General features: G+C 44.2%; 1 protein-coding gene across 2 annotated transcripts in view; it reads left to right on the top strand.

Annotated features, from left to right (window-relative positions):
- The window catches only part of SPC24 (SPC24 component of NDC80 kinetochore complex), a 753,264-nt gene that overhangs the window by 693,238 nt on the left and 33,749 nt on the right, over positions 1-26,277 (top strand). For both annotated transcript variants that reach the window (XM_044084562.1, XM_044084563.1), the window contains exon 4: positions 12,219-12,323. In XM_044084562.1, the coding sequence (XP_043940497.1) occupies positions 12,219-12,323 (105 nt within the window). The remainder of the gene's footprint in view (positions 1-12,218; positions 12,324-26,277) is intronic.

Here is a 26,277-nt window from a genome sequence, read left to right as displayed (position 1 = left end):
TACACATTGAAAGGAGTAGCTCCCCTAAGGAGAATCCTGAAAACTGTGCTGAAAGTGTTTGTTTCATCCTATTTAAGCCTAAGCTTCATAACACATGCTCATTGTCTTTATTACCTTTGTAGGAAAATCTGGGTCGTAAAAGAATGAAGTAGGCTATTTTGAATTATATAGAAGATGTGTACACCCAAGACTCTCTTCCTTCTAAGATCAGGGGCTTGAGTTTACCTTTCTTGCCAGTACTTTTTTGAGTGGCTTCTGACCCTTCTTTATTAGGTTTGCTTAGAGCTGGTTGTCCTTTGAGACCACAAGTTTGACCTGTTGATGACCCATTCAGGGTAGATAGCATTGACCTTGACAGATCAGCAGTCAACCTTGTCATTAAGGAGCTTGTTTGGGGTAGATACCCACGACCTCAGCAGGTCTGATTGTCAGTCTTGTCATAAGCATCAATGTTTCTGACCTTTGCTCTTTCGAGGCCAGTAGTTCTTTCTAAGTCAGGGATCAGTATGTTGGTGATGTCTGTTGTGTTGCTTATGGCTGCCTTGTCCTCTGGGTAGGGTGGGCAGTTATTGATCTCACTAATGAAGACTTTCTCAAATTTGGTGTGGTATCTACCATTGTACAGCATTTATTCTTCAGGGTCATCAGCCTTGAGTTTGCAGGCTAATGTGGATCCCAGTTCAAATGTTGCAGGCTTCCTTGTATGAATTTCCTCTGTGGTTCAGGCTAAGGCCCAGGGATGTCTTTTACCTGCTGTTAAAGCTGTCCACCCATCTCATGCCAGGGAAGAAGCAGTAGAAAGTCTGGGCAGGATTGAATGCTTGTGTGAGTCTGTTATTAGTCTGTTAAACCTTCCCTCTTCGAAGTCCAGCAGCAAACCTAAGTGCAAGTGGAAGTATATCTCCTGATTTTTACCACCTTGAACATGGGTGATGTCCAGAAGGTAGACTCTCCAACCCAGTGATTCCTAGTTGGGGGTGATACTGGAACTAGAGTAAAATGAAACCAGCAATAAGAAGCCACCTCAAAGTTGGAACACATCCATACTCTGAGGGCTTCAGGTCCCCCAGATCATCCTCTTGCATGGCTCCTGTAGCTAGTGAAATATTTTAAGTGGTCACACAAAATGTGTGAAAAAAACTACAGCCTAGTTCCAGCTACCTTGGAGAGGCCAGAGAGAATCTTGGTCTCATGGGCCAATAATGAGGAGGTGGTAACAAGGGATACTCTCCATCTTTTAGCACTGGAGGTTCCTGTAGTCTTTTCTGCCATTAAGGCTAATTCTCATCTCATAAAATCTTCAGAGAGAAAAGATAAAGGTTAACCTGTGTCCATTTTTGGTTGTTGAAGTTGCTGCTGTAGTTTCAGGTTCTCAAATGCCTAACGATATAGGAAAAGCTTCTGTTCCTGGACAAGTGTGTCTGGTGTGAGTGGAGCAAAAAGTGGCTTCCCTTCAGAGCTCATCTCGTTGTGTGGGACTTGTAATTCCTCCAGACAAGCTGATTGCAGGAGAGTCAAACATGCATGAGGCTGCCTGGAAACCATTCACTTAGCAGGCCTATACCCCCAAATGGGTTGCATTCTGCAGTGGTGCAGTGGTTTCCATTGTTGCCTCACAGCAAGAGGTTCTCTGGTTCGATTCCTAGGTGGGGTGCCTTCTGTGCGGAGTCTGCATGTCCTCCATACATTCGTGTGAGTTTCTTCATACGTTACAAAGATGTGTCTATAGAGTGTTTCTCCCCAGGCCTCCGCTAAAAATTGTCTCATTCTAAGTTGGATTTTCCGGTAAACAAATGTTTAAATAAATAAATCTGGTAGAAGGGTACCTGAAACTGCTACATCTCTGTTTGTTGATCATGTTGACCTATCACGGGCACAATTTCAGTATCTGTTATTTCATCGAGAATGTGTATGTCTCTGGTGCGTCTCCCATCCTGCCCTTGTATGAGGGGAGGATTGTAGCCCAGCACCAGCTGGTCAGTCAGCATCTTGAAAGATTTTTCTCCTTCCATCTTTGAATAACTCTTCCTGTCCATGGTAGCTGTACTTCAGAATGTTCATGTGAAGTTAAGGCCCCAACTCGCAGTATCTAAGCAATTCAAATGCAAATGCCAGAATGCAGGACATATCACTTGATCAACACTACTCTGTACTATGCGAATTTCCTCACACATTAACACAGTTACACCACTTCTCTGTTGGTTTACCGCTTTGTTGCTGCTTCCTGTAAGTAAGTAAGTATATGGCTTCTCCTTGCTCTCTGTCATCTTACAACTGTTATCTATTTTAGTCTGTCTCCTTGGACTGTGTGTATTTAACGTTACTTGTCTCTTCCTTTGTTCTCTAAACACTTAGTGCTACCCCTTCAATTTTTAAGGCTAAACCTGTGATTCCACTTTTCCACTTCAGAGATGTTTACCTCAACATGATGTAAAGTTTGTATCTAGTATCTGTCCTTTTTTTTTTTTTTTTTTTTAAGGACTAGCTTTTATTAGATTTGTGTTCCACTGTTGATTGTAAGTGTTAAATTTTTATTACAACTGTTTTGAATGTAACTCTGGCCGAGCCTGCAACTGTTCATGCTGTGTCTACTCTTGTAATGAAAATGTAAATAAAAAAATACATAAAAACAACTGTCAAGCTTCCCAGTTCCCATTCATGGCACCAAAGCTCTTTTCTTGGGAAACTGATTATGGTGGTCATCATCTTTTCTCACAATTTCTTGGGGATGCTGGCTATTGTGTAAGAACCATATTTGGCCTTTTATAAAGACTGGTTGTCCCTTAGCGCTTTATCACATTCCCTGCTTTAGGGAGGGAATGCTGTCATTCACCAGGCGAATGTATTCTACATGGATAGCCAGTGGCATTCTCTTGCCATTAGACAGCTCGCATCCCATTTGCAAATCTTTTAGTTCAAAAATCTACCAGATCTGACTAGAAATGATGCTTGCTTCCAGGGGGTTGCTTCTGTAATGTCTGTTTTACAGTCCTCTTTTACCAGAGCCATTTGGTCATAGGTTTGCACTCTTGTCAGGCATTACTGTCATGACTTCAGTTGTAGCATTTTAGCTTCTTTTGCTGCTTTGACTCTGATTATCTGCACATTCGGCTTTTCTCTAGTTTTTTTCTCCTGGTGGATTTAATGCTTTTTGGCTTAACTCAGTCATCGGAGCAAGCAAATGGAAGGGGGGAGGTCCAAAGTAATAGCTTTAACATATGCATTCTTTCTGTATTAGTTGACCTCCGAGGGGGCCACGTTTGGTTGGTTAAAAGTACTGTTCCACGCTCTGCAGGGAGGCTCTTCCATCCTTCATCTTGCTGTAGCTGTTGAAGCTTTCAGTACGTAAGGCAAGATCCATTCATTCTCAAGTCTCAGATCACCTCCTTGCTAACAACCTCCTCTCCAACACACAACACAGTTTCCGACCTAACCATAGCACCACCACCGCCTTACTCTCTTTCTCTAACACTATCCTACAAAATAAAAATGCAGGATGTTAAGTTGTCAATCTCGCCTTCATTCTTGCTTGATGGGTTCGGAGCCGATCCTCGGCTCCGACTCGGCACTTGCTAAGCTCGAGAGTCACTTTTACCAGCTCGAGGCACCCCATATCCCATGATGCAAGGCGGTAAGTACCCAGATCTCATTTGCCGCTTCGCTGATGAGGTCCTCCTTTTACCAGCTCCTGGTAAGTGATTTGCTACTTTGCTATTTTAGCCCCCTTTAACAAAAAACCCTTTAATTATTAGTTTTAATTTAGTTTTAAACATTTTCTGACAGAAAATTCCCTGTCTCTTCTTATTTTTTTAGTCAAACTTTACCCATCCCATCCCCCCCCTGTTAGGGTGTGTGTGTGTGTTTCTAGTTATACCTTTTTGGTATATTTAATTTAAATTCTTTGACTGGTGTGTGTGTGTGCTTGTGTTACACCATGTCAAAAGAAAGGGTCTCAGGCTTTAAGAAGTGTGACTCGTGCTGTCAGAAGATGTCTCTGACAGACGGTCACACTTCTTGCCTGTATTGCCTGGGGCCTCTTCACCTGCAGGACTCCTGTGCTATATGTCATTCTTTTAGCCAGAGAGTCCTGCAGGAAAGAAGAAATAAATTAATACTCAGGGGCCTTCTTAAGCCGGAGGGCTCTCCGGCTAAGTCGGCTCCATCCAAGACTGCCAAGTCTTCCAAGACCCAGGCTTCTGTGTCAAAGCCTGCGGCCTCGGCTCCGACTCGTTCTGAGTCGAGATCGGCTCCGGCTGGAGCCGATTCTGGCTTAACTAAGCCTTCGGCACCGATGGCTATCGGTGCCGATTCTGCATCGACCACTTCGGTGTCGGCTCCGATCGGTTCCGATCACCATGTGGCACAGGCATCGGTGCCGGCTCCGATCGGCTCCGACACCGTTACTTTTGTGGCTGTATCGGCTCCGGCTGGAGCCGATGCATCGAGGCTACCTGTCGGCTCCGATAAGTTGTCGGCTCCGACAGGTTCAATAGTTTCATCGGTTCCGATGGCTCCGAGGAAGAGGTCGAGGTCTCCTTCCTTGGAGCCGATACTTTCGGCTCCGGCTTCACCTCTCCTCTCGGAACGGAGCCATCGGAGCCGATCTTCAAGGTCATCCAGGCTTTCTGACCATGACTTAGAGAGAGTGGTCAGTAGATTACTTAAGTCACAGGCACTGGGCCAAATGTTACATAGTCCGTCTCAACAGACGACTATTGGTCCACACCCCGTTGCAGTTCCTCCTTCAACTCTACCCCAGAGCTTGGAGTTGGAGTCTTCGGGAATGGTTACTGCTACGGCTGGAGGACAGATACCCCCTTCTGTTCCTTCAGCCTCTACTCTTATCTCCTCTTCGAGACCTTCCTTAGAGGGATTCGGTGGCCGGGCTTCCATGGTCTCCTCCGAGGGGGTGAGTGGCATCGGACCCTTGTCCGAGCCCGCTCTTCCCCTTGGAGCCTCGGCCTTGGTGAGCTCGGCTCCGACATCTGCCTCGGAGACTTCCCTTTCGGTGGTCCCTGGAGTTCCTAGCTCTTCGGAACGGGTTCTCTCAGACCTGCCTGGGAGGGGAGCATTCGAGGTGATGAAGAGTGTGCTGGCCACTGGTATCAGTCAGCAGTCTGTTCCCTTAGCTCCTCCCTCTATAGTGCCTGTTGACATCTCTGCCACTTCTCTTGCTACAGGACCCAGAGATCCTCCGCCTCTGGTTTCCCCATTGGGAATTTCCCCCTCTTCCGAGGATTCTCCTGATGTTTCGGGAGATCCTCCTAGGAAGAGGACTTGTAAGAGGAAACATGTAGACTCCCGAGTCTATCACTTCAGATACTGACTTTGATGAGTCAGAGGGATCCCCAAGATCCCCTCTGAGGATGTCTCCTTCTCAGACATCCTAGAACTCCTTAGACAGAGGGGAAACTGGCCCACCAACAATCCCTCTGAGGATGAGTCAGTATACCTAGAGGCGTTTGGATCTCGGCCCTCCACCTCCTGGGTGTCTCCGCCTTCGACCCCTTATGCAGGTTATTGCCCGAAGGCGTGGGCAGCTCCTGACTCTGTAGAGCCAGTCCCTAGGAGGCCTTCAAAATTTATCACTGCCCCGTGTGATAAGCAATTCCTCACTAAGGGTGTCCCGCTGATGCCATGGTGGTGGCTGCTGCCACCAAAAGGAACTTGCAGATCCTTCCGTACCGTCCATCCTCCTAATAAGGACTCTAGGACCATGGATAGGTACGGTAAGCGGATGTTTTCCTCAGCGACCTTTGCTATGCGTTCGCTGAATTACCTATGTCACTTTACCAGACTCCAAAGGGATATCCTCAAGGAGCTAGGTGATGTTGTTCAGGATCCTACGGCTGCAGGAGCTCAGGAAAAAATTGCTTCGCAGCTAGGAACCCTTAATTCCATTGCAAACTCCTCCATGCGGCTAATATCATATGCTGCTGATGGAGCAGTAGGCCGCAGGTACAGGTGTGGCTCTTAGACGCCAAGCCTGGATGCGGCTATGTGACTTTGCAGATCCCTTTAAGGCGTCCTTCACAAATTCTCCCTTTGATGGGTCAGCTTTGTTTGGCCCTCAAGTGAAGGAAACTTTGACCAGGTGTGAGCAGGACGGCAAGACTCTTTCTGCCGTAGGAGTCCGTTTTCCACCCCTTCTAGACCTTACCCCAAAGGACAGAAAGGTGGCAAAATGTGGTTCCAAAATCCCAAGGAGTCACGCCGGATTCACGTGGTCAGTTTACCCCTAGAGGCAGAGGGGTAACAACAACAGACGCCGCTCTAGAGGCAGAGGGGTCCAAAACCAGGGAAACAGAGAGCCTCTCTCTGACAAGCCCTTTCAGCATCCCTGAGATGTTGCCCGACTGTCCCTCCTTGGAGGCAGTCGGGGGAAGATTATCACTGTACCCAGAAGCCTGGCATTCCCTCACTCAAGACAGATGGGTACAGTCGATCATATCCAAGGGTTACATAATTCCTTTCGAGGAAAGTCCTTTCCCCTCAAATTCCCTTCCAGATGTACCACCCGGTCTAAGGGAAATTGCAGAGTTAGAAGTCTCAAAACTACTGCAAAAGAGCCATTCAGCCAGTTACAACAGACCATTCAGAGCCCGGAATCTACTCAAGGTTCTTTTTGGTCCCCAAAAAGACGGGAGACTGGAGACCAATATTGGATCTCAGCTCAACAAGTCTGTGAGGAAGACAAGATTCCGAATGGTCACTCTTCAGTCAATTCTGCCCTTCTTACAGAAGGACAACTGGATGTACTCAATAGATCTTCAGGATGCGTACTATCACATCAAAATTCACAGACGCTCCAGGAGATTTCTCCGCTTTCGGCTGGGGTCCAGTCATTTCCAGTTCAGAGCCCTGCCCTTTGGTCTCACTACAGCCCCCAGAGTGTTCACCAAATGTATGGCAGTGGTCACGGCTCACCTGAGACGTCAAGGATTCCAGGTGTTTCCGATCTCGACGACTGGCTCCTTTCAGCCACCACCAGGCATCAGCTTATTCAAGCCAGGGATTACACAATAAAGCTTTGTACTCTTTTGGGCATCTCGATAAACTTCGAAAAATCATCCTTATCGCCCTGCCAGTCTATTACTTTCATAGGCGCAAACTTAAACACTGTTCGGATGTCAGCTACCCTTACAGATCAAAGAGTTTCAGACATTCAAAGTCATGTCAGGATCATTCTAGCCAACAAGAAAGTACAGGCCAGAATGGTTCTAAAGGTATTAGGCCTCATGGCTGCGGCCATTACTCTTCTTCCCCTGGCTCACTTCTACATGCGCCTTCTTCAGTGGATGCTGTTCACACAGTGGTCGTACCAACATCTTCCAATGCGTCACCAGATTCTGGTGACACAGACTTGCAAAGATCATCTTGCTTGGTGGATCACATCTCCTCAGGTTCACCAAGGCAGACACTTTGTACCCCCATCCCCGATAGCCACTGTCACCACGGATGCCTCCCTGATCGGGTGGGGGGGTCATTATCAGGGCAGGATGGTTCATGGGACTTGGCAGCCGTTCGAGTACCACCTGCACATAAATGTCCTGGAGATGAGAGCAGTGCTTTTAACGTTGCAAGCCCTCAACGACTTTCTTCCCGTAGGGACAATTGCAGTCCACACAGACAACATGTCTGTAGTTTGGTATATCAACAAACAGGGCGGAACCAAGTCCTACCCCTTGTGTCGAGAAGCGCTCAGACTATGGCAATGGGCGATCTCCTCTCATCGGTTTCTGGTAGCAACGCATATCCCTGGGAAAACCAACATTGTAGTGGACAGATTGAGCAGAGCTATTCTCATGCCTCACGAGTGGTCTCTCAAGCAATCTATAGCGGAAGAGATTTTTCTGGAATGGGGTCGCCCATGTTGCGATCTTTTGCTACTCCCCAAAACAGCAAATGCCCAGACTTCTTCTCTCTTCCCTCTTCCAGGCCATCCCCAGAGACGCTCTGACCCAGGATTGGCCCCAGGGACTTCTTTATGCCTTCCTCCATTTCCTCTGATCCCTCAAGTTATCCAGAAAGCTACCGCTTTGAGAGCCAAATTGATTCTCATTGCCCCTTACTGGCCTCGACAAGTTTGGTTCCGTTCCTCCATCGCCACCTTTTGGTGCAGCCGTTGCATCTGGACCCAGTGCCAGATCTTCTGATTCACCAATCCGGTCAGCTGCACCGGTCTATCCCTTCTCTCAACCTCACAGCATGGTTGCTCCACTTCCTTCCTTAGCCAGGCTTCCTTTGATCTCTAACCCAGTTAGAGACATCATAGTAGCTTCTTTAAAATCCTCTACCAGGAGGATTTATACAAGCAAATGGAAACGTTTCTCTTATTGGGCTAAGGCCAACAATATTGATCCTTTCACTGCCCCTGTTCAGGCAGTCCTGGACTTCTTAGCAGAGATTTTTCATGCAGGCTCCTCTTCTTCCACAGTCAGAGTTCAATTGGCTGCTATCTCCAACTTTCATGTCGGGTCGCAGATCACAATATTATGTCCCATAGGCTCTGCAGGGCCTTCTTGAAAGGAATTTTCCTACTAAAGCCTCCAATCAGGAATCCTCCTCCTCAGTGGGATCTAAATTTAGTGCTGACATCCTTGATTCTTCCCCTTCGAGCCAGCTGTTTCTTGTTCCCTGAAATTTCTTTCTTGGAAAACTTTATTCCTAGTGGCTATTACATCGCCAGGAGGGTGTCTGAACTTCATGCTCTATCGGTTCGACCCCCTATTTGGTTTTTCACAAAGACAGAGTATCTTTGAGAACTAATCCGACCTTTTGCCTAAGGTCGCTTCAAAGACCAATCTGAATCAATCCATTGATCTCCTGTATTTTTCCCAAACTATTCAGACAGAGCCGAACAAAACTACATTATCTTGATGTCCACCGTCAACTCAGATATTATTTGGACAGAACAAAAATTTAGGAAATCTGATCAACTTTTTGTTTCCTATGCGGATAATAAGAAAGGCCTTCCTGTTTCTAAAGTGACCTTGTCTAGATGGCTTTCTTCGGTCATCTCTGAAATTTATCTGCTCAGGGGAAAACAGCTGTGCTCAAAACCTAAAGCACATTCAACTAGGAGCTTAGCTACTTCTACAGCCTTTCAAGCTAGACTTCCTTTAGACACTATTTGTGCAGCGGCCACTTGGGCCACTCCTCACACTCTTGTTTCCCATTACAAATTGGACTTGGCCTCCAGGGACAGAGCGAGTTTTGGCTCTACAGTCCTCAAGAGTCTGTTCCATTGAGCCACCCAGGATAGAGGTGCTAGGACGCTGTCCCATCAAGCAAGAATGAAGGCGAGATTGACAACTTAACATTAAGAAGTTATGTACCTACCATAACGTTCCATGTTAGTTGTCTTCTCTCGCCTTCTTTCTTGCGACCCTCCCTCCTTCCCCAGGCCTGGACAGACCTTTTATAAGAAATTATTATGCTGAAGACCATTCAGACCTGGTCCTTCTTCCATCCTGTGAGTTTTCTTTCTTCCTTTTGGAAGTATTTTATGCTTGGTGCTATTGCCCTTTGTCATCAAACGAGATCTGGGTACTTACCGCCTTGCATCATGGGATATGGGGCTGCCTCGAGCTGGTAAAAGTGACTCTCGAGCTTAGCAAGTGCCGAGTCGGAGCCGAGGATCGGCTCCGAACCCATCAAGCAAGAAAGAAGGCGAGAGAAGACAACTAACATGGAACGTTATGGTAGGTACATAACTTCTTATTATCTCTCCTCAGCTACCTTCCTAGACCTCTCTAAAGCTTTCGATATGGTCCCACACAAACAACTCATCTCTCTTCTCAATAACCTATCCTTCTCTCAACCAGTCATCAACTGGTTTCAGAGTTACCTATCTGACCGCCAACAAGCAGTTGTTTGGCAGGACAACCTATCCCCCGAACTACCAGTCTCCATAGGAGTTCCCCAGGGGTCCATCCTGGGACCCCTACTCTTCTCTATTTTCACCAATAATCTAGCCTCAGCCACAACACATGGCACACTCATACAATTTGCAGATGACTCAACCATCATCTGCACAACCCACTCCCTACCAGAACTGCAAAAAGTCACACAGGAAGCATTTTCTTCTATTGAAACTTGGTTATCCGATGCCCAACTAATACTCAACCCAAACAAAACAAAATTACTAATCTTCCAACCCACCAAACTTATCCTAGACAGCTCTCACTTTAGCATCACAGCAAAATACACCACCACCATCCATCCTACAGAACACACCAAATTACTAGGAGTAGAAATAGGCAATAAACTGAACTTTTACATTCACATTTCCATGACAATTAAAAAAGTGCAAAAAAACTAGGAGCATTATATAGAAATCAGCAACTACTTATCAAAGCAGCTAAAATTTCGGTAGCAAATTCTCATCTTATCTCTACCCTACTCTATGCCTCTCCAATATTTACTAACCTTAGACAATGTGATCTAAATAAGCTCGAAACCTGCTACAACAAACGCCAAATTCGCCACAGGAGCGTCCTACCGTACTCACCACTGTCTCTCACTAGCAGAACTGAGCTGGCTAGAGCTCCCCCACCTCCTTCAATGGTACCAACTCACACTCGTCCACAAACTAATAAACCAACCACTAAAAGTCCCATCCCTCCAGAATCTTCTCCAACCCTACATAACCACGAGACCACTAAGATCCAGCCACAAAAACCTCCTACAGGTCACAAGAGCCATTAACTCTGCTGGAGAAGCATTATTCTCCTGCACTATAGCCAAACTCTGGAACTCCCTCCCATCCTCAATTACTTCTGTAACTTCTTGCACCCACTTTAAATCCTTACTAAAATCACACTTCAAAACTTGCCAGATATGCCCTTGCAACCCCCCTCTAATACCATTCACTCCCCCCACCCACTACCTCTCTCAGTCCCCTATTAACAACCTACTCTTAGCAAGCTTGGCTACTCATGTTCCCAGCTACCTACCACATAATACTAACTTCTTGTAGCAACAACTGCTAATGGCTGCTATGCAACTCAAAAACAGTTTGTATCAAATGTTCACTGATGAATCTCAACTACATTTTAACCATGTTTAGTATATGTCACCATATTTTAAAATTGTACTATGTGCTACAGCTGTTTTACATCTGTTTTCTTCTTGTCTTGCGTCCTTAACTGGACTAATGTCTATATTTAAATGCTATGTTTTTTTAACTGTATAATGCAAATAATAATGTGGAGCTTTTCTCCCCGGGCCTCTGCTGAAAACGGACCTGTGTCCAGTCGGACTCTCCCTGTCAACAAATGTAAATAAATAAATAATAAATAATATAATTGCATATTGCATGATAAGATCCTAGGTTCCATATTTTGTTTGCAGAAAGTGTGCTCTCTCACTTTTTGGATCAAACCAGTGAGTTTAAGGGGTTAAATGTGGTCTTCATCCCTAGAACACGATGTTAGAATGCACTGGAATGGGACCCTCAAGCCATCAAGCATGGAATCTTCAGAGAAAAAAAAAGGCAGTGTTGGGGAAGGGACCACCCAAGGAGAGTCTTGTATTGTAGGTCAGCTGATACTGTGAAAATGTATTGGTTATTTACAGTTTGATCCATATTCTGAAAGCTTAAAATCCCCATCATTTAAGACACTACTGTATATTACAACAGCCTACATGGGACAATGTTTGTTATACTTTTACTCTTTTGGCAAGCGGTATCAGTACATACAGCTTCCTAGTGAAGTTTTGTGACTGTTTTGTGATCAGCCTTAACAAGTGTAATCACAAAACTTTGCAAACACTCAACAGTGAACACTAGCTGAACTTACAAATATCACTGCACCCCCACACGCCACCACTGCTTATTTATACCAACTCCAGGATCACATCATCTCAGGAAAGAGAGAAATTCCAGAGATATTACGATCTTGTTCTTCTCATGCAAAATCCAGTTTTTGTAAATTAGTGATTGCTGTTGATTATTGAACATTAGTGAGTTACATACAAGGGTGGCACCCATTACATACTGACCTGTCTACCTGCTTTCATTGTCTGTCTGTTTCAGCTAGTTCCCTCCTTTTGTTATTAGGGCATTAAATTAGGCAGTCTTGAATTAAACAAGGGTATGACTGTGGTTACCACGAGCATTTTGGTGATGGGAGAAGGAAGTAATGGAAACTGTAAGAAAACTGGTACAACAAGCTCTTGAAATGTATGAACTTTTTCTTAACTTGCAAATGAACATGCCTACTGAAGGAATTGGAGGACATCAAAGAAATGGAAGAAGAGGCTGGGAGGCTGCAGCAGGCCGTTGATGAAGACACCACTACAACCATTCCTTCTGCAGTGTAAGTTTCCTTTGATTTAAAAATGTTTTTCTACTCAGCAATACTGATCCCAGCTGAGGTGTTCATCTCAAACTAGCCCCTTCTATAAGTCTGTTGGCATTTTATAGTTGATTTGGTTATAATAGGGGAACCCCCAAGAACACCCAGTAATGTTAGCCGTATTGGCAAAGACATGCTTGTTTTGCATGGGATTTTAAGATCTGCGTGATAACATATGTACATTAAGTTTTGGCAACCTCATGTAATCTGGTTGAAGACAGGTTTTTTTTTTTTTTACTTAGATACAGTCTGAAGGTGGTTACTTCCATCAGAGAGACAAAAGTTAGTGATTTTGCTTCCTGAATTGTGCTTTGAGGCTTCTGATCTCCTTTTGTTGACAACTGCACATTAAATGTGAACATGGTATTTTGAGTATTTGAAGTCTTCCAACTATAGATGATATGTCATCCTTTTAGTTGTCAGCAGGTATTCTCAATCTTTTGGTAATAGCAATCATTAGAAGCATGTTCCCTGAGTGAATGTCCAAGCTGTCTGTCAGTACATGACAGTAAATACCCCATCTACAGGAAGAGGTCCTTCTATTCTCATGTTGCATTATTCATAACTGTAGGAAGGTTGCTGCCTGCAGCACCGGATATCCGGCCAGTATACCAAAGTCTTAGGAGCAGGGGTACGTTCAGCGTTTGTCAGGGGTTCAGGCTCCTAGGCAGCGAGACATTTCCCTGTGGTACATTTGACTGGGGACACATGGCTGAAGTGACATTCAGCTGCAGAGAAATATGGCTGTTTGCAAATTCCCTGTGGGCAAAGAGAAGCATATACTGCCATGCCCACAGCTTTAATAACCAAATGTACAGGGGGAAAACAATGTCCATGGTCCCCAAGGAAACATGAGACAACAGGCAATATGGCAGGCATCAGCAGCAGGCTGGCCAGAGGGCATGTCAGTGGCAGTAAAAATGCAGTGCACAGTGGGCAGTGCCTTTATAATTGGAGTGTGTTTACCACTTCCCCCTTCACAGTGTCTAGGGAACATTACCTAAAATGCATACTGGAGCATACATGTGACTACAGTAGCCTGCAGGATTTCCTCCATGCTGTAGCACACTTCTACATGTTGTAGTTATATAAGTATGTCCTCTACAATGAGCACAACACTCATTACTTCTTCTGCCACCATACCTTTGGCTTTTAAAGCTGTGAGCATGGCAGTGTGTGCTTCTCTTTGCCCACAGGGAATTTGCAAACAGCCATATTTCTCTGCAGCTGAATGTCACTTCAGCCATGTGTCCCCAGTCAAATGTACCACAGGGAAATGTCACGCTGCCTAGGCGCCTGAACCCGTTTGTCAGAGCTGTTAACTGACAGCTATAAAAGTGATGGCTACACATATCCACTTCAGAACTTTTCTGCCGCAGTGATCTTCGGACCTCGGATCGCCAGCTTCAGGAAGCAGTTTGCTTGTTTGACTCCATCTGTCTGCTACAGATAAGTACAATTGTTTTTTTGTTATCTATTCCTTAGCTTTTCAGATGTACATTTCAACTAGAAAGGGGAAGTGTGCTTGTGGACAAATCCCACACAAGGAGGCACTTAGTGCTTATTCTGTTTAGGGGAAGCCCACGACCATACGGCTTGTGTCATTTGTAAATCATTTGTGCCTAAAACACTTTGCAGCTGTCTGGCTGTATTAAAACTTTATCTAGAGAACCAGACTCTGGCATCTAGAGTTAGGTATGGAGAGCACAGGGTAGGTATTTCCGATGAGCTACCTCGGAAGAAGGCCAAAAAAGTTAGGCCAGACACCCATGCTGCACTTCAGGAGTTCGGTGGGACTCTCGAGGCAGATGTTAGCCCAGGGTCCCATCAGATGACAGTCTCTCAGCTAGAACCGGGAACCGTGATGGAAGTTGGTTCAGTGGAAACGCTAAGTACGTCTGCTGAGGTAGATCAGCTCCTGATGGCAAGGGGGAACCACAGCTCGTGGTGTCGGAAGGGCCTTCTCATGCTCTACCATTCTCCCAGAAGTTGGCTGCTAAATCAACCCATCCTCCAACTCTTCTGGAGAGGAAACAGAAATCCAAACATATAGAACAGCAGCCTGCACCTGGATGGGAAGTTTTTTGCCAAACTCTTTTCAGGGTATTCCAAGCCCTCCAGTCGCAGGTACCTCAGTCTGCTCCTTCTTCAGTGCAGGCCTTTGATGAATCAGAGGAAGAATACTCCTCCTCTGAAAATTCCATTATTTACTGCTCTCAAATTGAATCCCCCAATGACTTCATTCCCCCTGAGGAAGAGGACTCGGTCCTGAATCTCCAGCGAAGAATTTTCTTTTGGAGATACGATCTCTGTCATAAGAGAACACTTCAAATGTCGGGCCTCAGATGTTTCAGAAACAAAAAAGAGGTATTTTGAATTAATGCAGATGGATCGGCCTTCCCCATCTGCAGTCCCTCCATTGCTTCGGCCTTTCAAGATGCATTTCTGTTTGCTTCACAGGTCTCTGACTCTCTGCCCCCAGCTTTCAAACACCCGGACAGATTCTATAAAGTCCCTCAGGATACACAGTTACGTGTTCACGACCCCCCCCCCCTTGCAGACCCTGCAGTAATCGCAGTCTCAGCAGCTGACAAATCGTCTAGACACCTGCCTTCAACCTCTGTATTCCCCACTGACAAGGACACCAAGTTTATGGATAGGCTAGGAAAAAAGGTCTATACCTCCTCCACACTTGCCATCAGAGCCCTAAATTATCAAACCCATATGGCCAGGTTTGTTTTGGACACCCCCCTCTAAAGCTTCAGCTCTTATACCTGATGTACCAGACTTGCCTACTAAGACCCAACTTAACTCCCTACTCTAGGCACTCTATTAAGTGCAGTTATGATGCGTCAAAATCTGCAGCTTCAGGCTTAGTCCTGAGGAGGTGCTCATGGGTGAGGCTCCAACCCTTTCCTATGGATGTACAAACCAAGTTGGACTCACCACTAGATAATGTGGCCCTTTTTCGTGATGCTTCTGCACAGCTCCTCAAATCCCTATAAGAAAAGGGAAAGGAGTTGCAAAATTTAAAACATTTACTGGTTTCACCTCTTCCTAGGTACCATAGGAACTACCCTCAAAGGACAACCTTTGTTAGGAGACAGTCATTTCATTCTGCTCCATCACAGGCCAAGGAATGGAGGCAACCTAGGAAACATTCCACTCCTAGACCTCCTTTCTCCGCTAACACCACTTCCTTTCAAAGGCAGCCTGACCAGGACAGAACCCCTTCACTATGACTCAAACCCGCTGCCTCTCTCCACCCCCCCCCCCACCTGTTCCTACGCCTCACCCTCTCCCTACCCTCCTGGCAGAAGATCACTTCAGAGGCCTGGATCCTCTCCATCATTCAAAAAGGTTACTTTATGACTTGGTGGAGACTATCCCCCTTCCAGGGGATACCCCAACCTCCTCCAATCTTCATCTTTTTCCTTCTATTCTGAATCAACTACAGGTTCAAGGCACCATAGAAAGGGTACCGCCACAGCAGATAAACAAGAGATTTTACTCAAGGATGTTTTTTGTCCCAAGAAAAGATGGTCCTTGGAGACCAATTTTAGACTTGTGCACACTCAACCTTTTTCTCAAGGTTCACACCTTCAAAATGCTCACCTTGCATCTGCTCTTGCCCCTTATTCCCCACCAGGCCTTTATGGTATGAAGGATGCCTACCTGCACATTTCCATTCACCCCTGCTACAGGAAATTCCTATATTTTTCAGCAGGTTCCTTGCATTTTCAATTTTCTACATTATCTTTTGGGCTTTCCACAGCTCCCAGGGCGTTCACAAAGTGCATAGTTCCGGTGATTGCCCACTGCAGAACACAGGATATTCAAATATACCCATACCTAGATTGTCACACCCTTTATCATCACCTACATTTGGTGACCAAAACACTGGCAGACTTGGGGTTCACTGTGGACCAGGAGAAGTCCCAGCTGACCCCTACACAAGACCTAGTCTTCTTAGGGTGCAGGATAAGAGCTGACAAAGAGGCCAGCCTTCGTTCCCTGCCAGAAGATTAAAGACCTCACCCACTACCTCAAAAATCTTCTCACTCTTCAAACATTATCAGACAGAGAATTCCTGAGAGCCCTAGGCCACATGACATCATTGATACCCATTCTCCCTCTGGTAAGGCTGCATATGAAAAAGTTCCAGTGGGTACTGAAGACACATTGGAACCAACATTCTCACCCTCTGGCTTTCTCTCTCCCTTTTCTACCATGCCTGAAAAAGAACTGGAATGGTGGATTGTAACCATCAATCTCAACCAGGGCATACCCTTGCAGATACCTCCACCCTTACAGGAAATCTTCACAGATGCTTCAGACCTGGGTTGGGGGGCAGTTCTACAACACCACCATGAACTAAGCAAAGTGCAGGGAGAGTAGACTCCACTCAGGCAAACACACATCAGTATCAAAGAGGTGAGGGCCCTTTACCTAGCATTACAGATCTTCCACCAGGCACCTTGAAAGTAGTCACAGACAATATGACTGTCTTGTGGTACATAAACAAGCAGGTGGGGACAAGGTCTTACCCTCTTTGCAGCCTGGCCATACAGATTTGGTCCCTAGCATCAACACTCTATATCCACCTGCAAGCATTGCACGTTCCCTCAGCAGAGAATGCAATGGCAGATACTCTCAGCAGAACCTCTGCACCCTTTCATGAATGGATGCTTCACAGAGAGGTGTTCCTGGATCTTGTACATAAGTGGGGTATTCCTCAGGCAGATCTGTTTGCCCCCTCCTAGAACCACAAGGGATCCACATCCCCAGGCTTAGAAAGTGGACACCTTCTCTTTTTTTTGGGTAGGGATGCATCTTTATGCCTTTCCCCCCTTCACACTGATTTAGAAGGTCCTTCTGAAGATCCAGAGGGACAAACCAAAAATCCTGGTAGTGATTCCCTTTTGGCCAAGACAGTATTGGTTTCCCTTTCTTCACCTTTTAGCTAAGGGCAAACACCTATACTCAGAGGACATATCCAATATCCTGCAGGAGGTCAGGAAACGTAGTACCAGGAGAAATTATGTGGCAGAATAGAAAAGATTCCCCAGGAGATGTCAAAAGAAAAAACAGGACCCTTTACTCATTCCTGTACCCATGGTCCTTTCTTACTTGTGTGAGCTTCTACATTCCGGACTGATGAACTTTTCTGTTAAGGTCCACTTGTCTGCCATTTCCACTTGTCTTCCTTTGGTACCTCCTTTTGCATCCAGGTTAGAGTTAAGCTCTTTTTGAAAGGGAGCCTTCATATTAGACCCCCTTTTAAGCCAATTACTCCTACATGGGACTTAAATTTTGTCCTTGGAAAACTCACCTTACATCCATTTGAACCAGCTCACTCAACATCACTGAAGTTATGTACCTGGAAAACAGTACTGCTGGTGGCCCTCACATCTGCCAGGAGGGTATCAGAAATTCAAGTCCTGATGGCCATCCCTCCTTACCTCATCTTCCATAAAGACAGTCTCTCCCTCAGGACTATAACCCTTCCTTCATGCATAAAGTAGTTAATGAGCTATCCTTGAACCAGACCATTAACCTTCCTGTCTTCTTCCCTCAACATTAAAATTTCTCTGAAAGAACTCTACATTCCTTAGATGTTCACAGACAACTTTGGTATTACCTGAACAAAGCAAAACCCATTAGAATGTCTGACCAGCTGTTTGTCTCCTGTCACCCAAGGTCCTTGGGGAAGGCAGTCTCAAAACAGACTATATCTTCATGGATTTCAAAGGCTATCTCTGCGTGTTACTCCCTTCATAGGAAAGTTCTAACTGAAAATGAGAGCTCATTCCACCAGGGCAGCTGCTTCTTCAGCGGGGTAGGCTATGCTTCTATCGTAGAAGCGGCTACCTGGTCATCAGTCCGTGCATTTACCAGGCATTATAAACTAGATTTGGTTTCTCAAGCCAGAACTGAATTTGCTAGATCTATCCTACATGGGGTCATAGAGCAGGGACCTCATCCTTCCTGTCAGGCTCATACCTAAAAGCTTTGGTACTCTCCCTACAGTTATGAATGCTGCAACATGAGAATAGAAGGACATAGAATAGTTGTGTAAGAACTTACCATAATCTTAGATGTCCTTCACTTCTGTGTTGCAGTATTCAGTCCCACCCTCCTACCCCCTGTTTACCTGTTGGGACACCTCTCTCTCTCTCCATCGATAAAACCTCAGCAGCAGACACATGCCTCCATGAGGCACCCTCTAGCCTGGTGTCACATGTAGGTCTGAAAAGCTTCCCCCTTTTCCACTTCCTTGCTTACCAGGGGTACTACTGTATGTGGCATTCCATTCTGAAGTGAGTACATGCAGACGTCACTTTTATAGCCAATGCTGGCTTATGGCTTTGACATCCAACGTTGCACGTACCCCTGCTCCTAAGACTTTGGTATAATGGTCAAATGTTCAGTGTTGCAGTCAGCAAGCTCCCTACTGTTATGAATACAGCAACAGGGAAAAGGAGGACATCAAAGATTATGGTAAGTTCTTACACAACTATTCTTTCTTACAAAAAAAACTCTCACATTGCAGAGCAAAGTAATCTTCATTGCCCCTTTTTGGCCTCAACAAACCTGGTTCACCTTTCTTTGGTATCATCTGGTTTTGCCCTCTGATGAGATTGGATCCAGGTCCTGGTCTACTCTCTCACCCTTTGGGGTATCCACATCAAACATACAGGGCCTGAAACTAACCGCATGGTTTCTCCACTTTTGATGATGGCAAGATTCCCAGGCTTTCTTCCCTTGTTCGAGAAATTTTGGTGGTCTCATATAGGTCTTCAAAGCTTAAAATTTAGAAAAGCAAACGTAAAAGATTTTCCTTTTGGGCTGAATAGAAACGGATCCCTTTATAGACCCATTGATAGTTGTGATAGATTTTTTTTGGCTTCCATTTTCGAGGACGGCGCTCGTTACTCTGCTGTCAAAGTTCATCTAGCTGCTGTATCCAATTTTTACGTTGGTTTTGATTCCTTTTGCATTGCTTCTTCTAAGCTGTGTAAAGCATTTCTTAGGGACAGTTTCCTGCTCTGACCTCCGGTGAAAGATCCTACTCCTCCCGTGGGATCTGACTATGATTTTTCAAGCCTTGGTACATCTGCCCCTTTGAACCTGCAGTGACTGTGGATTTGAGATTTCTTTCCTGGAAGACTCTGTTTTTAGTAGCTGTTACGCCAGAAGAGTGTCTGAACTTCAAGCCCTTTCTGCAAAATTTCCATGTTTGATTTTCCACAAGGACAGAGTGACCCTGCATACTAATCTTTCCTTTTGCCCAAGGTGGCTAAGGAGGGAAACCTTAATGTCTGTCAGACTTCCGGTCTTTTTTTCCTAATTATCAAAACAAAAGCGAATACACACTGCATTTATTCAATGCGCAAAGCCAGCTTCGTTTTTACCTACATAGAACCAAGTCCTTTAGAAAGTCTGATCAGTTGTTAGTCTCTTTCTCCAGATGCAGAGAGAGGTAGATCTATTGCCAACGTTATGCTAGCAAGATGGTTGAAAGACTGCATTACCTTTGTTTACTTTTTCAAAAATATTCCTTTACCAGAACAAATCAAGGCCCGTTCTACAAGGTCTGTGGCTACATCTCTTGCTTTTTGGTCCGGAATTTCAATTGAGGATATTTGTGCTGCTGCTACTTGGTCAAATCCCCACACTTTTGTTATGCATTACAAATTGGAGATTGTATCCAGGAGTTAGAAGTACTTTTGGTTCTGCTGTTCTCCGGAATATCCTTCCATGAGGGCCACCCTGGATCTTGGTAGCTGGGGACTCTGTCCCACAGGTTAATGAAATGAAGAGGAAATCATCAGATAAAGAAGTTGTGTTCTTACATTAACATTCTGTCTGTGTTGTTCATCTTTATTTCCATAACTTACTGTCACCCTTCCCCCATCAAGTCTTTGGGAAACCTGGTAGAATTCTCAAATGAATCTGTATTCTTTCTGTTTAGCTCCCAATATTGCTTGCTAATAGATATGTATATATACATATTTAATCTGCTTGCTGTATTCAAGAGTCTGATAAATGTTTTCTTTTGTGTGAAATGTCCCTGTTTTTGGCAAACTCAATCTGAGATATTCTGGGGGACCGGGGCATTAAGGGTAGGAAGGAGGAGCTGTCAGGAAACTCAAGCTGGGGAAAGTGGCCGGTTGGTTCCAAGGGTTGGAACCAGTACCCACAGGTTGATGGAAAGTTATGGTAAGAACATAACTTCTTTTTTTATTTGTTATTTTTTCTGTATGTTAGCCATATAAAAGTAAGGCACTGCTGTTGTATTATCAAAATGAAGTTAATGAGCCCCATAAAAGCAAGCACTGCATTTACAGAGCACATTTAACAAATAGTAATGTGATCTAAAGTCCCTTGGCTAAAAGAAGGGTTTAAGATGGATAATGTTAGACTATACTATTTGGCTAAGATGATAGACATGAAAAAGCCTCAAGGGCAAAAGCAACTGTAATTTTTTTGAGATGCTATTTACTGGATTTTTTTAACTTGTATCTTGTATAAGAAGAAATTTTAGGTTTTTTATACTTGGATAGGGATTATTCATCTCACCAAACATTTATTTCAAACCAAGGGATAAATGATAAGAGGCAGGCTTGTTTGCTAGGTGAACAGAGTTCTCTTTGATATGCAAAACAAGTAGTAAGGATTGGATATGCAAAACGGGTGAAAATGACTCAGTCCTATTTGCTATGCAAAAATAATAAAAAGCACGCCAAGTCGTCTTAGGTATATAAAACAGGTGAAAAGGATTCCCACCAACCATTAGCTCAGCTGAAACCCAACAGACCTGGCACCTTCCCCTCTTTAACTATTTAAATATTGTAACAGTTACTGGATGTTCACTAAACAAGATTGCTTGTCCATCAGGATTGAATTAAGACATTGTAGAATCTTTTACTGACTAGGTTCTTTCTTGCATGATTCTATTACTGTAAATTCTGGAGTGTGCAGTTTATATTTAGGCCATAGATTTAAGGGATGTGATCCAGAGGATCCTCTGCTTTAGCTTCTGATACAGTAATAGGATTAAATAGGAGAATATTTGAAGGATCGTACGCAAGAATTAAGGTGGAAGGGTTCCTCTGATAAGTTGTGTTTGAACAGAACTAGACAGTGATGTTGTGTTTCCCCATTACTTGTTTTATATTTGGAGCCATTGGCTCCACTCATACTCTTGAGTGCTCCAGTTTAGTCGGATCCAGAGAACTCTCAGAGCCAAAGCCTCCCTGTGGGATCCAAGATGTTGGTGTCAACTCTGAAGTTGTCAGAGCTATTCTCTGTGCCTCGGAGCCTCTGCTCTGGATAGCTCAGGTCTGACTTCCACCTTTCCACCTCAAAATGAACAGGTGCTCCTGAAGGTTTCTCCGCTTTTGGCTGGGAGTCCGTCTCACCACAGCCCCCAGGGTGTTCACCAAATGTATGGCAGTAGTAGCAGCTCACTTGAGACTGCAAGGATTCTGGGTGTTTCCATATCTAGATGACTGGCTTATTACCATTCTGACCAGGCATCAATTAATAAGGGCAAGAGATCAGGTTCTCAACTTGAACTAGCTCAGAATGTAGAAATCATAGGAGCACTGTTCAACACAAAGTCAATGATAGCTTCACTGCCGGCCTCAAGGGTTCAAACTATAAGATCACAGGTCAGAAAAATAATCTGCAGTACCAAGATTTTGGCCTGCTTGGTCCTTCAGGCTCTAGGATCAGTGCCAGCGGTAATAACACTAGTACCTTTAGCCAGATTTTATATGAGGTTTCTACAGTGGATGCTAGCATCACAGTGGTCTGTACTTTACGTACCCATTTCAAGTCTGATACGAATCACTCACATATGGTAGAGAGATCTCAGGTGGTGAATTCAATCAGATCAGGTTCTACAAGGCCATCCATTCCTTCACTCTCAGCCCAAGGCCACAGTGACCATGGATGCTTCCCAGATGGATCAGGGCAGGGCCATTTTCTGGGGAAAACAGTCCAAGGCACTTGGTACCCCGAAGAGGCCAGTTTGTATTTCGGTGTCTTAGAGATGAGAGCAGTGTTTTTAGCATCGCAGACCCTTCAGAATGCTCACCCTTTGGGGATGATTGCAGTTCTGACAGACAGTTTGTCAGTAGTTTGGTACATCACAATGAGAGACCAGATTTTACTGCTTGTCGAAGCGCTCACTGTGTGGCAGTGGTCGATCTCATCCAACCACTTTCTCATAACAACACATATTCTGCGGAAGTCTAGTGTGATAGCAGACAAGATGAGCAGATGCATTCTTCTACCCCACAAGTGGTCTCTCAATAAGAACATGATGGAAATGATTTTTTGTCCGAGTCCGCCTTGCTGCTATCTTTTTGCTTCTCCCCTAAACAACGAATGCAGCAGCTACTTTGTCCTAATCCCCCCACAGAAGGATCACCGAGGGATGCTGTACTTCATGATTGGCCACCTGGTCTACTATATGCATATCCACTAATTCCAAAATTACTACAGAAAGCTGCCATGTTGAAGAGCAAAGTCATCCTCATTGCACCTTGCTGGCCTTGATAGATTTGGTTCCCTTTCCTTTGGCCTCACTCACTCCATCAACCCATGGGTTCTGGATCTGACTCCAGACATCCTGTCTCATCTGACAGGGCACGATCCATCCAGACATATCAGAACTCAGGCTGACAGCTTCTCCAATTCCATTAATAGCCAGGCAGCCTGTGCTCTCTTCCCCTGTCCAATATATGCATTTATCTTCACATAAACCTTCAACACGGAAACTCTGTTCCAGTAAATGGAAAAGATTTGTATACTGGCCACATCAGAATCAGGCTGAACTTTTTTCAGCATCGGTACATAACATACTTGAGTTTTTGGACCTACTTTTTAAACAAGGAGCTAGTTCCTCAACCGTTAAAGTTCAGTTAGCAGCAATATCAAATTTTCACATTGGGTTTGAAGGTTCCTCAGTAGCCTCTCATAAGTTGTGCAGAGCCTTCCTGCGAGGCACTCTACTTTTAAGACCTTTTAAAGGCCCTACTCCCCAAGGGACCTCAGTCTGGTACTGCAGGCAGTTATACATTCCCCCTTTGAACCAGCAGCTAAGTGTGACCTTAAATATCTTACTTGGAAAACATTTTTTCTAGTAGCCATCTGCTAGATGAGTTTTAGGAAATTCAAACACAGTCTTCAAAACCTCCATACTTGATTTTTTACAAGGAAAAGGTTACATTTACAAACCAATACATCCTTTCTTTCCAAGGTGGTGTTAGAATCCAGTATCAGTCATTCCATTAATTTGCCAGTTTTCTTCCCCAAACTTACTAACAAAGGTGAATACATGTTACATTTACTGGATGTTCACAGTCAATTACATTTTTACCTGCAAAGAATAAAAGAAGAAAAGCAGACCAGTTGATGACTGTGTTTCACTGTTGCATTCATCACATTTGGGTTATCTGCCTGCAGGTAGCCCTCAGTCGGCCCGAATACCAAAGTGTTGGGATTTCTGCGTTGGATGCTGTCGCTTCTTCCATGACTCGTCAGGGGTATAAAACATGCAGCCGACGCCATTACATCAGCTTTTCTTGCCAAGCGGAGCCCGAAGCAGTTCACAAGTGCCAGTTGGCCGCCTCCTGAAATTTTCGTTTTTCGAGTTTCAGACCTGAAGTCTTCTAAAAGATAAGTACCTTGTTGGGGATTCTTTTTTCTTGCTCTAACCAATGTCAGAAAAAATTAATAATTGTCTTGCCTGTGGAAAGCAAATACCTCACAGAGATTTTCATTCGTACTGCATCACCTGTTTAGGCCCAGACCACGATGTTCCTCTATGTCGGTTTTATGCCCTGTTCAACGCCTGAACTATTCGTCGTCGGGCTATTTTTGTCGCTAAATTCTTTCGCTCTTGTTCTCCGTATTCCGAAATGGCTTCAATAAGCCATCTGACTACCGATCTTCCGAAAAAGCATAAGGATAAAGACAGAGACAGACTGCATAGGTCCAAAACTGCCGACGACGCTTCCGCTAAGCTAGTCGCCAGTCCACCGGTACTCAGTGAGGCGCTTTCGCAGCCCCTGATGCCCGCTTCTACAGATTCGTAGGCCTCTACTGAGACCCATTCGGAGTCCGGTATACCGCAAGATGCTTCTTCGACTATGGAATCTGCGGATGTCTCTACCTTGGATGGGTCCGGAGCCACTGTGCAGGCACCGGCTTCTGAGGGTGTATTCAAGCCTTCCGATGTTCATATTAAACCTACTACTTCTTTTTAAACCAAAAATACCGAATTTCTCAGGCCCAGAGTTTGCACTACGCCTAGGAAACTGGCGACCAAAGCGCATTCTCAGGCCCCATGCCACAGAAATAAATTCTTAGAATGGCTGAAGACCTTATTACTTTAATTAGGGGTGAAAAATTATATGGTGCTGCTTACTGTGATGGATTTGAAGTCTTCTTAAGACACTCAGTCTTGCTGGCTGGATTGTGCTAAAATCAAAGTCTGATTATATTTGCATTCACAGTCTGTTGCATACAGAAACTTGCAGAATATACACCGATGAGAGAATATACTTTGCAGCATCAACTTAGAGCAGTAACAAATAACTTTGTATAATAAACCAAACAGACTAACGTTGCAGCTTAAAGTACTGTTCCACTTTACTTCTCATATAGTACAGATGATGTGAGAGATGTAACATTTACCTCGAGACAAATGTGTCTCTACAAATACCTCTAACATAACTGGATTCATACAGCTCTCTATATACAAGTTTAGTCATGCACATACATATACATTTCCTCTTGGTATTCTATTTTGGAGAATTGCGCATCCTGCAGAAACAGCACTGATTGTTGCAGATGCTGACGCAAATGCTGACTTAATAATATTATTTTAAGCTTCCTTGTTTAACAATGCCTTGTCACATTTTTGCTGAATTTATAAGAGGCCACCTTTTCTGACAGTGTGAACATCCTGTTTTTTGTCTTTTGTATAAGAACATCTGTTCTTGTGCCAAGGAAACAGATTGTAACAGTGTCATAAACATGTCCTGTTGTTTAAGGAAACATTGTGTCCATTATGCAGAAACATGTCCTGTTGTTTAAGGAAGCATATTGTTATTTTTATATGCAGAAAAACATGTCTTTGTTCTTTAAAAGCAGATTTTGCATTTTTGCTCTTGCATACATCCTGTTTTTAAGTCTGTAATGGAAAAAAATGTCCATTCAGCAGATTCCAAGCCATGGTAATTTAGTATGGATGCTGATCACATATTACTAAACTCTATTTCTACATTTAAGCAAGCTTTATCTTATACCTTATTTATGTTGCATATTCCTAGCAAAGTTACTTTCAACCTTCGTATATTGTTGAGCACACTCTAAACAATTCCCTCTTTTTTTATTTTAAACTAGGGAAATAAATTCAACATTATTTGGTAATACTTTTTCATTATGACAATTAACAGTAACTTGACTAGCTTTTGCTAAGCAGACTTTAATACATGTAAATAATATGCAACCAAGCATTACAATAACAATAAAAGAAATTAAAAATACAGTGATTTTTTTTCTGTCCATCCTGTAAATAGATTACTAAACCATTCACTCTAATCATCATTCCAGTTTTTTCTAGTATGTTGAGACACTTGTGCAATCACTTCTAAATGTGCTTTTACAGATTCTGTTTTGTCTAGAATAAATGTACAACATTATTCTCCTATTAAAGCACATGTACCCCCTTGGGATGCTAATATGTAATCTAATGCCATTTGATTTTGCAAAACCATAGTTCGTATTGCTGTCATTTTGACAGTAATGTCAAGGACTGTATTAAAAGTGGCATTTACCAATACCTCAACTAGTTCTGTCTTTGTTCTTTAAAAGCAGATTTTGCATTTTTGCTCTT

The sequence above is a fragment of the Protopterus annectens genome, chromosome 9.part0 (assembly GCF_019279795.1).
Source record: "Protopterus annectens isolate FY-2018-M chromosome 9.part0, PAN1.0, whole genome shotgun sequence".
NCBI lineage: Eukaryota > Metazoa > Chordata > Ceratodontiformes > Protopteridae > Protopterus > Protopterus annectens.
The sequence above is the reverse complement of the archived record's forward strand: the minus strand, read 5'-3'. Positions and strand labels throughout refer to the sequence as shown.